This window comes from Myxine glutinosa, chromosome 7, assembly GCF_964187855.1.
Source record: "Myxine glutinosa chromosome 7, kmMyxGlut1.1, whole genome shotgun sequence".
Lineage (NCBI taxonomy): Eukaryota > Metazoa > Chordata > Myxini > Myxiniformes > Myxinidae > Myxine > Myxine glutinosa.
Genome location: NC_136267.1, coordinates 169,266,347 through 169,280,637, shown reverse-complemented (window position 1 = coordinate 169,280,637; position 14,291 = coordinate 169,266,347). Strand labels below are relative to the sequence as shown.

General features: G+C 46.4%; 1 protein-coding gene across 4 annotated transcripts in view; it reads left to right on the top strand.

Moving 5' to 3' along the window:
* LOC137431816 (natural resistance-associated macrophage protein 2) overlaps positions 1-14,291 on the top strand; it is a 121,385-nt gene that overhangs the window by 17,514 nt on the left and 89,580 nt on the right. For 3 of the 4 annotated variants that reach the window (XM_068123551.2, XM_068123550.2, XM_068123548.2), the window contains exons 2-4: positions 4,515-4,560; positions 8,857-9,002; positions 9,235-9,357. In XM_068123551.2, the coding sequence (XP_067979652.1) occupies positions 4,545-4,560; positions 8,857-9,002; positions 9,235-9,357 (285 nt within the window). In that variant the 5' untranslated portion in view covers positions 4,515-4,544. Of the gene's footprint in view, positions 1-3,230; positions 3,253-4,514; positions 4,561-8,856; positions 9,003-9,234; positions 9,358-14,291 lie in introns of those variants that run through there. The other variant, XM_068123549.2, reaches the window with a different exon arrangement.

The window sequence follows — 14,291 nt, the reverse complement described above, 5'->3', positions numbered from 1 at the left end:
TGGTGAAGAATCACTTAGGGTATTAAATAATTCTCGTATCCGAATCCATATTCAGATCTTCACCAAAATCAAATCGAATCGTCCTGGTCAGAGCCCCAACCGGTTCACTAAGTTTCATCCAAATCCGTCCATAACCTTTTGAGATATCCTGCTATGTATCGTTTTTGCCCGATCTCCCAATGGTGAAGAATCACTTTAAAAATTCTACTTTAATTAAAGTAAAATATTAAATAAATAATAAAATATTAAAGTTATATTCAGGTAAAAATAATATAATAATATAAATAATAATAAATAAATAACATTAAAGATGTGAGAATTATTTAATTTTTGAAGCGATTTTTCACCATTGAGTGATAGGGCTAAAACCTAAATATAGCACGATATCTCAAAAAGTTATGGGCGGATTTGGTGGGCAGGGTGGGTGTGTGACGAGTGATATGAGTGATATTATTAGAGCCAAAGAAGTGATATTAGGATTAATACCTGACATTATTAAGTGGTGTTGGGCTAGCGGCTAGGGTGCCGGCTTAGGATCCTAGGATCCTGGGTTCGAATCTCGGTCGATCGCTGAATTAACGCCAGGGGGTTGACTCAGCCTGTCATCCTTCCGAGGTCGGCTAATTGAGTACCAGCTCACTGGTAATTCCCTGTTTGTCGTTGAAGGCGGCAAAAAGGGTTGGCGTCAGGAAGGGCATCCGGCCGTAAAACATTGCTTCAAAAAGGGGACCAAAAAACAACAACTACCACGGTCCCCGAAAAGGCCAACCCCCGCTTTGCGGGGAAAAATGGCCTCTAAACGGTGTTTAAAAAAATTTTTTTTTATTAAGTGGTGTGCACGTCACAGATTCATCAAAAATTATTGTATTTGCCCTCGATGTAATGTCCATTGTGGTTTTATTACTCGTGGTGATATATCAGACGGGAAGACATGGTACTGCTCTACCTGTAAGACTCGACAAAGCAATTCGTCAAGGCAGTTGGTTTGAAGGCAGCCACCTATCCAGTTTACGCCCGTAAACTCCGACATTACAACCACCTATCCAGTTTACGCCCGTAAACTCCGACATTACCTAGGTTTTTTTTTCTTTCATCTTTAGATCCATATTTTTTTTCAGCGAGGAATATTATACACGGAATCTGAATCGGTGGCAGAGCAGCGCGCTGATTCGCTCATTTGCGCTCATTGATGACGATCACGATGACGTGATCACGAATGATGTTCGTGACGTGATCACGTGATGTTCCTTGCCGCCATAAACTCACAGCAAGTAGCATAGATTTTAGCATGATTAGCATTTAGCATGATTTAGCATGATTTAGCATAGATAGTAGCATGTTTCACTTAGATTTTTTTTCAGCGAGGAATATTATACACGGATTCTGACCGGTGGCAGAGCAGCGCGCTGATTTGCTCAGAGCGATCACGTGATGTTCCATTCCCCGGCCCCTTTTGGCTTCCCTTTTCACGGAGTATGAGCGTTCTATATATTTTCAATTCAGTGTGCCCGACTCGCTCACGTACTTGATTTGTGGCATAGACATGGCCATTGGGCCTTCACGGTGTAATTTGTGCGAGGCTTTTGTCCAAGTGAGCTTGAGTCGAGAGGGCGAATGTACGGGTTGGAAATGTACGGGTCTCCCTTCCCCCACCCGGCAACGCCGGTACTGGAGGGTGTCACAGGATCAGTGAGTCTCCAAAATCCGCTTCGTGCCGTTGCGAAGATTCAGGACGATGTCGCGATTGTTGTGCTGCTCTCCGACCATGAGGACTGCAACGTCATTGTTGACTGGCCCTCCCCTTCCCTCCCCCCTCCCCCCTCCGTCCTCCCCTCCCCCTCCCTTCCCCCTCCACCCTACCCCTCCCCTTCTCCTCCCCCCTCCATTTCCCCCCTCCCCCCTCCCCCTCCCTTTCCCCCCTCCCTTTTCCCCCTCACTTTTCCCCCTCCCCTTCCCCTCCCCCCTACCCCCTCCCCTTCCCCTCCCCCCAACCCCCCTCCCCTTCTCCCCTCCCCCTCCATTTTCCCCCTCCCCTCCCTTTTCCCCCCCTCCCTTTTCTCCCTCCCCCTCCCCTTTCCTCCCCTTCCCCCTCCCCCTCCCCCTCCCCCCTCCGCTCTCCCCCTCCCCACCTCCCCCTCCCCCTCCCCCCTCCCTCTCCCATCCCTCCCCCTCCCTTCTCCCATCCCTCCCCTCCCCCCCTCTCCTCCCTCCCCCCTCCCCCTCCCCCTCCCCCCTCTTCTCCCTCACGTTTATACACGGAATGCCGGGTACTTCCCCCCCCCTCTTCTCCCCTCCCCCCTCTCTTCCCCTCCCCCCTCTCTTCCCCTCCCCCTCTCCTCCCCCTCCCCCCCTCTCCTCCCCTCCTCCCCGTTCCCCTCCCCTCCTCTTCCCCCTCCCCTCCCCCACCCGGCAATGCCGGGTACTTCTGCTAGTTACAAATAAATGATATTTTTCATCATAGACTGTCTTACTTCTCTTCTTTTTTTTGAGTTTGACGCCAAAACTCTACTTTGCGGTGCCAGTCAAACCAGCAGTTATTACCCGGCCTTTCGATACACAACAATCAAAACTGAACAGATTTTCACAGAATCTTTTAAAACGGAGTCTTGATCTACTTTAGTGACTACCACAAATGAAAACAGAAACAGAATCGGTTAAAATGAGGGTGTGAGGCCATTGAAAGCAAAAAAAACACGTTTTCACCAAAGGGAATCCTTGACAAAGTTATAAAATGCGATTTATAAGCCATGCATCTTCAATCCTTATCTAATCCAACAGCTTATAACTTCAGGCATATGATGAGCTGCCTCTCAACACGTATGTGCTGATCTTCATCCAAGTGCTCTTTGGATTATGGCAGAATATGTGAAAGTTGTCATATACTTGCTGATTGTGGTTGTGTGCCGATTGTCTGCGAGTTGAATCCCACACGTCTTTAAATACTCGTTGACACCCTTTGGCAGTTCCATCAGTCTACCAACAAGGACCAAGCTGACTGCTAGGCCTACCCCAGGGATGTGGTCTTCATCGGCTTGTTTTCCTCTCCAGTAGAATGTGTAGCCTGTTGGAGATGACCTGTTTGCTATGGTGAGTTGTCCAGGCTGTGTGGGGCAGACTATTATTAGGCCTCGCCCCAAAGGGTTGACCAGTGAAAACCTAAAACAAGGCTAGTCAATTTGAGATGCTACCGGACGGTACTGCCGCTCCATTCCAGTATATGAATGACCAAAGCCCCAGGTCACCTGCATACAGGTCCATAGCTAGCATTCCATCTTCACCTGCTGCCGTCACTACTCACCCATTGCCGTAAGACTTGTAAAGGTACGAGTATGAGTGAGGGTGTACTTGATGAACGGATGTTGTGCGAGACGGGTCTAAAGTGAAGCAGTCCTTGCTTCCAGTCTGCCTCACACACTTGGCTGGGTCTCTGCAACAGTAGTGGCCTGACACCTGTGACGACTAAAAGCAGAGGAAGCAGTTGCAGTGGATGGCCGATATTTACACTCGCGTCTGAATATCGCCCTTGAAAAAAGTGCATTCCATCATGCACTGCTGCATCGCCACAGTGTCCGCAGCAGTCTTCATGCACTATGCGGGGACAGACGATTCTCCTACCTGACAAAAATTCATCTGCTAGGCACCCTGTCCTAGTTTCGCATGCTGACCAGGCAGTTTGCCAGAGCGTGTCCGCTGCCATGCACAGGTAGTTAGTTGGAGGCAGAGGAGAGTTGGATGCTAGTGTGGGGACCAGTGCACTAGGCATCACTCCAAAGAGTGCGGTCACACCAGAGGACAAAGGTACTACCCTAGTGAACATTCCAACACCTCAGTTGCGGTGGAACATCACAGCATGTGGACACAAACACACACACAACATTCCTCCACTCACTACCCCATTTCTCACATTTTCTCCCTTCACACTTGTCTGCTCTCCCCTTCCCCCCTACTTGATTCCTCTCCACCCACATGACTCTTCTCCCCCACACTCGACTCGCTCTTCCCAACCCCCACTCCCCTCACTCCCTCTTTTCTTCCCTTTCCCATCCTGACTCATTTCCCTCCCCTTCCTTTTGTGCTATTCCTCTCTGTTGTCATTAATACTTTCAATCGGTGCTTATTTACAGCTCAGAAAAAGGAAACTCTTTTCAAATTGAACTCTCGCCACTCAGGTCGACCCTCAGCATGCTCGCGCGAGCGCATGTTACATCTAGTTAAGAACATTTCTCTTTGTCAACTTAAAGATAGTAATGTAAGGCAGGTATGCAAATAATTGATGGACCATGTCTGGTTTTACTGTATGTTTTATAGTTGAGCATCCTTAGTTTTTTTTTTTTCTTTCCCCTTTTGCATTTGCACAGATTTGCACCAGTTTTTGTGATGTCATAGCATGTTCTAATTGAGAGGGAAATATTTTATTTGCTCATCATGTGGACATTGACATCTTCTTTGCTTTTTGATCAGCTCTGCAGTTATAATTGTGCATTGATGAAACTCTGCTGTGATTGTTTTTCCAGGTGGAACGGTGAAAGCAGTAGCTTTTGAAAATGGATAACACTGCATGTAAGTCTCATATTGAGGGCAATTGTTTTTATATGTGATGATTTATTTGAACCTGGGGAAAACTGACCATCTCCTATCCAATCACGTACCTTTCAAATTGCATCATTCCTTCCCCCACTTTCTACTGTTGAAATACATCTTGTCATTTTTTATGGAAGAATTCATAGGCTGTGGCTGAGCTGTGGTTGAGCTGTTGTTCAGACATATTTATGCCTCCGCCGATGAAGTCGCCGAAGGCATTATGTTTTCGGGTTGTCCGTCGGGCTGTCTGTCCGTCCTTCCTTCCGTCCGTCCATAAGTTTTCGTTCCCGCGATAACTTGAACAGTTGAAGAGATCTTAGTCAAACTTGGTGCAGGTATGTATAATGAGGTAAAGATGAAATGATTCGATTTTTGGGGTCACTTGGTCTAACGCCAAAGGTCAGAGGTCACGTTAGGTAAAAACCCTGTTACTGTGATAACTTGTGAACCAGTGATGGGATTCTTGTCCAAAACTGGTACAAGTATGTATTATGATGCAAAAATGAACTGATTGTATTTTAGCATCAAAGGTGAGGAGTGAGGTCAGAGGTCATGTCCAGGAAAAATGTGATACTTGAGAACAGCTGAATGGATTTTTTAATGAAACTTGGTACAAGTATGTATTATAATGTAATAGATAATGTGGGCGGAGGCATATTGGTCGACATCGTGACGTCGAAGAGTGTCGTTCTAGTTTCATAGGTCCTGGTTGGGAGGGAATCACAAGGAAATGGGAATATGACATATAGGGAAAAGGTGTGTTTGTAATATCGCACTTTCAAAATGACGTAATCTACCCCAGATTGCTCGGCGAGCATACGCAAGAACCCCTTGTAACGAAGTTCATTGGGGCAACTCTGGATGTATTTCATGCCTGCCGGATAAGGATTGTTGAATGAATCGACTTACAAAAATAATCGGAAACCTACCTGCGAAAAAGGGGTGTGCTTTGCACAACAAACATTCGGGGAACTTCCAGATCAACTCGTCCAAAAAGGTGATATATTGCTGCCCATATTGCAAAAAACTCTTGACCATGTGGGCCCGTGATTGGCTGACGGTTTGTACATGGGTGCCTTTTACCCAAACCTCCGTGCTTCTTAACACCGATGTGAAGGTCATTTATTGTGCTTGTCATTGCACAAGGTAGGTTTAAAATGATGATATTTACTATTAATCATGTTTGTGAGGGGATTGGGGTGGGGAGAAGGGGTGGCAGCCGTATGAGCTGCAAGTGCCATTATAGATGTATTGTTTGTTTGGTTCCAGGGCCGCAATATTAATTGTACGAGATTTTTGCATCTATTGGTGAAAAGCGAAGTGTGTGTGTGTGTGTGTGTGTGTGTGTGTGTGTGTGTGTGTGTGTGTGTGTGTGTGTGTGTGTGTGTGTGTGTGTGTGTGTGTGTGTGTGTGTGTGTGTGTGTGTGTGTGTTATAACCCAGGGCGCCACTAGATAATTGCATTAACAGGAAATGGTACGAACTGGACTTCTCTCATCGCCAGATATTTCTCATATTGCTATATTTCTGAGTCCTATTTGCATTCAGAAACAATTCTAGTTAACCGTATTTAAATTGTCACCTTTTCATCTAAAAGCTGAAAATTGCATTAAAAAGGCGATTTGAATCACAATTTTTTTGTTAGTAATGGCAGGTTAAAAGTGCCTGAAGAGCAAAGAGCAGAACTGCTCGTCAGTGTAAACCGCACACAGCGCATGCGCAAAATGCCTCATTTAGTATTCATACATCATTTTGAAAGTTCCGTATTACTGGGACCAAAGTTTCTTTTTTTATATAAGAGCTAAAAGCTATTCATCTGTTATGTTACAGGGGAAGTGGGGAAGGAGTGTGAAGAGGTGGGATGCAGGAGAGGGGGAGAGGGAGAGCTTAAAAAAAAAAAAATCTACACAGAAGGAAAACAGGATAATGTAAAATAACTGGGATAATAGAGGGACGTGAAGGAAGACCCAATTATGTCAGGATCTGACCTTTGTGTTGGCCAGACATACAGGGCATGACCTTACTGTCCCTACGTACACAGATACTCGTGCAGGCTGGTCCTGCCGGGCACTTCTCTTTTCTTTTATCTTTATCTTGTCTCATCTTTGTAGTTGTCACACCTGCGTGCGCACCTTCTCTCGTGTAGATACCCACAGAGTGGAGTTATCAGCACTGCCTCTATGGTGCAACACCCTCTGAATGAATGAATGAATATGAATGAATGATCGTTTTAAGGCCATTTTTCCCCGCTAGAGCGGGGGTTAGCCTTGCGGGCCCCATGACAATCATGGTTCCCTGTTTGAGGCACTGTTTTTATGGCCGGATGCCCTTCCTGACGCCAACCCTCTCCTCTTACGATGTGCAGGGGTACGGTGTACCTATTCTAAACCGGGGTACACACCGGGATCATTCACCCCAGCAAGCTGGTACTCAATTTGCCGACCTCGGAAGGATGACAGGCTGAGTCAACACCCCTGGCGTTAATTTAGCGATCGACCGGGATTCGAACCCAGGATCCTCGGATCCCAAGCCGGCACCCTAACCGCTAAGCCAACACCAGGGATAACACCATATGGTGCAACACCCTCTAAAAAAAACCACCGTTTAGAGGCCATTTTTCCCCGCAAAGCAGGGGTTGGCCTTTTTCGGGAACCGTGGTTGTTGTTGTTTTTTGGTCCCCTTTTTGAAGCAATGTTTTACGGCCGGATGCCCTTCCTGACGCCAACCCTTTTTGCCGCCTTCGACGACAAACAGGGAATTACCAGTGAACTGGTACTCAATTAGCCGACCTCGGAAGGATGACAGGCTGAGTCAACCCCCCTGGCGTTAATTCAGCGATCGAACGGGATTCGAACCCAGGATCCTAGGATCCTAAGCTGGCACCCTAGCCGCTAACCCTAACCCTAACCCTCTATTAGATGAAATTATTTTTTCCAACTCCGTGCTGAACAAACAGGACTCTAACATCTCAGTGGTGATGGAAAGGTAGGAGGGTAGCTTGAGTTGTGAGTGGGGGTTATAATCATAAAATAGAAGGGAGAAAATGGGTACACGCAGTCTTGTGGAACAGACTTGTGGCTTATTGGGCCAAACTTAATCTTACAGCAAGATAGCGATCCACAACACTCAGGTGGAATAATTAAAACTTGTTTGCAAAAGAAAGAGGAGTCCTTCATTGCTTGGAACGGCCCTCTCCAAGCCTAGTTTTCAATATCATTGAAGCTGTGTGGGACTTTTTGGACAAAGAAAAAGTAAACGATATGGTATTCACAGAATACCTACCCCACTCAGTCCACTTGGTGCGAGGTAGGTAACTCTTCTGTTTATTTGGTTTTTTTTTGATCCAATATGGCTGCCTGACCACGTGACTGATGGACATCATAAGTTTACTTCCCCCAATATAATTGTTGCGTAGATCACGCTCAATAAATTTCAAACTGATTGGACTAAGCATTGTACTTGTCGAATTATGACATCAAAATGAAGGCACCAATGACATTGACAATGACGATGATGTTAATCATCGTTAACAAAACGTATTCCCATGTGGACTTCTTTCAAATGAGCCACGTTTCAATGTGAATACTGCTCTCCGGTTTCGTCATTGAATGGTTTCGGAGGTCACATGGTCCATACCATGTGACCTATGACGTCATAATTATCAATAAAAATTCTACAGGAGGAGGTGCTCCTATGGTGCAAAATTTTGTGTCACTCAGACCAATGATTGCGAAGGAAATTGATTTTAAAAAATGCAGACACATTCGTACGCCGTACGCACGCAACTGATCGCTTAACCCTGCGTTTCGCTTCACGAGTGCAGGGTAAAAAGGATCCCAGCAACTTGGATGATCTTTGGAAGAAGCATGGTATGGTTTTGAAGGAAAAGGGCGGACAAATTCCCGATTAGTTTATTCATAGAGCATAACAAAATGCATGGCGGTTCAAATACAAGTACCCAGTGCTGAAGCATCTGTGCTTGCGCTCTATCAAATGTGCTTGGTGATGCAGTAAAAGTGAAATGTTGAATTTTGTTCTGGCAAATGACGTGACAGCCTTTGTTAAATGCTTGAAATACTTCAAGGCATGAACGTGTTTAACATCTATTTACAGGTAAACAGTTAATTTGTTTGTTTTGTTTAATTTAATTGTTTATTTTAATTTCCCCCCTTTATTCTCCTTCTCGTTGCTTTTGGCATGCTTGCTTTATCCAGAACACCATAATTGTTTGAATATTTGTAATTTAATGGTTCTTGTATCCGCTGTTCTTTGACAGTTGAAGAGGAGCAGGATTCCAAGAATGTGCCAACACAATATGAAACCATCCGGAACTCTCCCAGTGACCATTTGGAGGAGAATGCAAATGAAAACAGAGTTGAAGATGATGACATTCAAAAGATTGAAATTCCTGTTGTGGACAAGGTTGTTGGGAGGGAGAGGGGACGTGTAATGGGGGGTGTGGGGTTAGGGGAAATGAGAATGGGCCCACTTCGATCCTCCACAATTTCCTTCTCATATTCCTCCCGAAGCCCCTCCCTCCATCACTCCCACACCCTCATGTCCCCTCTCCACTCATCCTTTGTGCACTTTGACTCGTTACATTTTATGTTTACTCATCCAAAGTGTTTTCCCCTGTTATTTTCTTTTAAAACAGCCTGGATTTAGCTTCAGGAAGCTGTGGGCATTTACAGGACCTGGCTTTCTCATGAGCATTGCCTATCTGGACCCAGGGAACATCGAGTCTGACCTGCAGTCAGGATCCATGGCTGGTTTTAAGGTAATTTTGTGCTGTTTTACATATTTTTTACATATTACACATTTTACATATAAGTTCGTCAAGCCCATTGCTCATCCTGATGATGGCTCTCGTAGCATTTTAATAGTATCCTCTGTCTGTAATACCAATGTTCCAGCTTGTGCTAGTGATGGGTAACTGGGAGAATTAGATTTGCAGGCCATTGTTCAACTTTTCCGAAAATTAATATATAAAATATATTTTAATGCCCTCAAATACAATATTGGTTTGCTTACTTCTGGTTGGTAGCTTTAAAACCTGTACAAATCAAGGTCGGAAAGGTAAGCAGTAATCCAATGCAAAAAGGAAGTTGTAAGGAAACCTGCAAGGCCACACAATTGAGTGGCTAAAGCATTGTCTTGGAGAAATATGGGGACACAAAGCCAGAAAGATTCTGTATTATTATATAGACGACCATAGTGGCGGATTGGGATAGGGGGGTTGTGAGGGGGGTGGGGGGGGCACACCCTGCATACGCACTCCCTAATCCCCTTCCCTCCCTTCAAAGGCGATCGTTGTTTTCATATGTATTAACGTGTATATAACCAAAGATGTCGTTTCGGAATGTGAGATCACCCGATATGCCTCAACCCACAGCTGATGTTGATAGTGGAGTTCAGCATGGAACTGATTTGTACCATTCAGATTGTTCCCATGGTGGATACTTGATGATGAACGAATCACCAGAATCATTGATTTGTCATCAAAGATGCTCCTTTTCTCCTTACCATTCATGAACCAAGAAGCGGAATGGTATCCCAAACATCACATAATCCTGTCATTCTGTTTGAATTTGGCACTTGGTCTGTGTTTTGAAGACTCAAGAACGTGCTTTTTGACCATGAGAAATTCTCCAGGGTATGCAATAGGCATCAAATGTGTTGGAGAAGAAAGCTTTGTTATACAGACTTGGCATTTAATATGGAATATTTTTTTTGTGGGGGTGAACTTACTTTTCAAGATGACTTAGAACCAAAAGTTCATTGGAATTATGTTGAAATTATTCGAGATTTTGTTCATGTGACCTTTAAAAGAAACAAAAACCACATTTGACATTTCGAAGCAAATAAATTGATCCTTGAAAGTGATGTAAACTGATATCGAACTCAATTCACCGACAGTACTGTGTTAAACTTCTGTACGTTTTCCAGAGGTATCTCTTTATTTTGCACATTAGCCAAAAAAAAAATTCAACAAAAACAAAAGCTAAATTATGACTGGGATTACGGACAGTAAAATTACAGTTCAGTACTTCGTGTAACCCCCACGAGCATACAGGAGAGCACGTACACGTCGAGGCATGCTGTTGACAAGATTTGCCAAGGTTTGGACAGGAATCGCTTGCCATGCAGTGACAATAGTCTGCTGCAATTCATGCACAGAGGTCGGCTGCTGGTCCAAGTTGTCGATTTGACGCGTTAATTCTGCCCACAAGTTCTCTATCGGATTCATATCCGGGGACATGGCAGGCCACTCCATATGCTCTACACCACGGTCAGCAAGAAAGTGTTGGATCATGCGAGCACGATGAGGCCGTGCATTGTCATCTTGGAAGACAAAGTTTCCTCGAAAGGCTGCACGAGCAAATGGAAGCAATGTTTCTTCCAGAATTACCCTGTACTTGAACTGGTTCAGGTTTCCATTCAGAACAGCCAGGTCAGTTTTGCCCCCTGCATGAAAAGCAGCCCAAACGGTCACCCCACCAGCTCCAGCTTGGACTCTTGGCACTATACAATCTTCGTTGTGGGCTTCATGCACTTGTCTGTGCACTCGGACGCGGCCATCTTGACTATAGAACAGAAATCTAGACTCGTCACTGAAGGTCACGTGATTCCAGTGTCCTGGCTGCCATTGACGGTGCTCTCTGGCCCACTGCAATCGGCGCTGGCTGTGTTGTCTGGTCAGGCCTGGCTTTCTCAGGGAATGCCTGGCAGGATAGCCTGCTTGAACCAGTCGTTGGTTGACTAGCCTCCTGGATACAGGCACATTTGTCAGTTGCTGCCACTCAGCCCTAAGCCGATTAGCTGACTTTGTACGGCCATTGCAGACTAACCGGTGCAGCTGGCGATCATCTCTCCTTGTGATTCTGCGGGGACATCCTGGCCTCGGTATTGGAGTAGGGACACCCCTCTGAGCATTTCGTTTCAGGATCTTTGACACCTGACCTTGAGTGATGCCATACTGCCGAGCAATAGCACGCTGTTTCATGCCGGAATTTCGTAAAGCCACCACTAAATGACAAACAGCATTGTCGAGTTGACGGACCATCTCCAGGTGAAGCGGCAATAACTTTTGTAGACGTCGCATGTACCCTGGTATCTCGGGCCCGGCTGCCGCAACCACGTGCGAAGCGCCGCCATTTTGTGCACCTGATACCCCCACAACCCAATGTGTATTGCGCTCCTCCATGACTCCCAAATCCTCCCCGGGGTCCTGGGTCGACTCTAAACCCTCTTCTAATTCCCCCACCGGCATCCGGTCGCCTTGACCATCCATGGCACGATTTTAAATTTAGGATGTTAAATAAAATTGTGGGCCACTCGTAATTTGAGCGCGCTAAGCGCGCTTCAGGTCCGAATCTCGCTCCTGACACCAATTTGTTACGGATCTCTACGTTGGCCTTTTTCCCCTTAAGAAGGGGGGATTAATCCCCTTTTGTTTTTGACTGACCGACGTGAGTCCTGAAGTTGCACAAGCTCCCTTCGGAGAGGCAGATGCGCAACCTCGTTCGCGACCGCGGACAGATGTTAATTGCCGAGCGGTTTAGCAACCGCGGCACGAACCATTAACAAGAACTAGACCCGATTCTCATTCGTTGGCCAAATCGTGCCACAGGTTTTCAATGGGGAAATCACAAAGACGACCGGACGAGCATGAAGAAGAAGAACGAAGGTAGGAAATACAAATATAATTTATTACTAACTATTATTTACACAATCAAAAGAACCAAGGAGGAGGAAAGATAAGAAAATAATTTACAGAAGGATGGAAGGACCAGAAGACACAGTGCAAATACTAACTTATCTAAACAGGCTTAACTTATACCCCAGGACAAGACACACAAAACAGACGACAATCAGACTCACACGAATGGGGGACGAAGGCAGGAACGAATGGCTGGAAGGAGAGGAAGGTTCAACTGGAACCGGAGCACGGTCGGGCCGGGAGTGAGTAGCCGCCGCCCCCTTCTCGATCGGTTTCGCACGGCGGCGTTCCTTCGCGGCCACGGTCGAACTGCCGTCAAAACCCAAAGCTGCGGTGGTTAAAGCTGCGGGGGTTCAAGCTGCGGTGGTTCAAAGCTCATGCGTGCTTTTCTCTCCCTCAAGCATCTCCTTCCTCAACTCGTCTCAGGTGCGTCGCGTGCTCTCCAAGGACTCATCTCTGGTGGGGGCGTCCCGCCACGGGTTATATAGGCCACAGCCTCGAACCTTCGCGAACCTCCCCGATCGTTCTCTCTCCGCCCTCTCAAGCCAAACCCCTCGTGCTTGGTTGGTAGGCAAGGGCTCTCCTGGCTCCACCCTCTGATGATGAGGTGGAGACACGCCTTTCTTCTCCGAGGTACAGCACATGGCAATGGCGGCAAATGCAGAAAACCGCCCAATGCAGTTGGCAATCGAGGCTTTGGGATATGGAGGGGAACTATCTTATGTCATCTGATGCAATGCAGTGTCAACTAGTGGGAACAGAGCTTTAAACTACATAGAATGAGGAGATAACTATTTAGAAGGATATATGATTTGCTACGTGCATGTATATGGAGTAACTAGGAGGACGACCTTTGACCTTTACACTACGGAGGGTGATATTTACAACAAGATTCATGACACTTACAACAATAAAAAAAAACAGGATTCTCAAATCCGCAACAATATATTCTATATATATATATTGCATAAATATAAATATATATTCTATATATATAATATATTGTTACAGACACGACTTTGATGTTAAGGTGGGCCGAGCGGAATGGCCGTCGTGTCCGCACAAATTACCCGATGGTACTCGAACGTTGACGAAGCCGCGCCACGCTGGCTCAATAAGAAAAAGAAGACACCCGGCTGGGTTATAAAATGACGACACCAGGGATACGGTTCTCAAGACCTCCGGAGGAGATTATATTCGTGCGGAAGGTCAGATTACAGGGACGAGAGGTACAACATAGAAAGACAAGCACTTAGACACAATCTTATATTATTCCCGGACAGACGACAGACAAACGGAACAACGGCTGACTCACACGGGGGTTGATGGCAGGAAAGCGGGTATCGATGGCTCAAGGTGCACTCTTGGCTCAAAGCAGGGTACACGGTTCGGTCCAGAGATGCGGGGAGGTCTCGTCGCAGCGCTCAGAGGTGACGTTCTTTCTCAGGCCTCTCCAAACTCAGGCGCATCTGTTTCAGCGCTCGCAGGTCCTTCTTTCTCCAGCTGGGGGCGAATCTGACGTCACGTCCGCTACGTGGCCGCGTATATCCGGCGGGGAGTGACACGCCCTCGGCTCGTTAGCTCCGCCTCGTGGAATCGGCACGTTGCTTCTCATTGGGTGCATGCGGGGGGGGTTACCGGCTCCGCCCTTGACGAGGAGCTGACAAGGAGCCCCTTCGTGGTAACCCCGTGGAGCGCATGGTCTGGAGCTAATCGAGCCGGTGTGAGGACGCATCCTCCCCCGCTCCGCCGCCATCTCCTCTGTTGTTGTTGTAATTGTTGGGGAAGAAGATGGAAGGAGGTATGGGAAAGGTCCTAAACTCACTACTGATGCCATATAATCACATTCTGGTGCAACGAAGAGTCATAATTAATGGAGACGAGGCCTTAACTGACATAGAATAAGAATAACTAGGAAGATGTCCGAAAGTTGTCTACGTGTGGTGCGGTGGACCTGGGCACGACATTTAATGGGGGAATAAGGGGAAGGT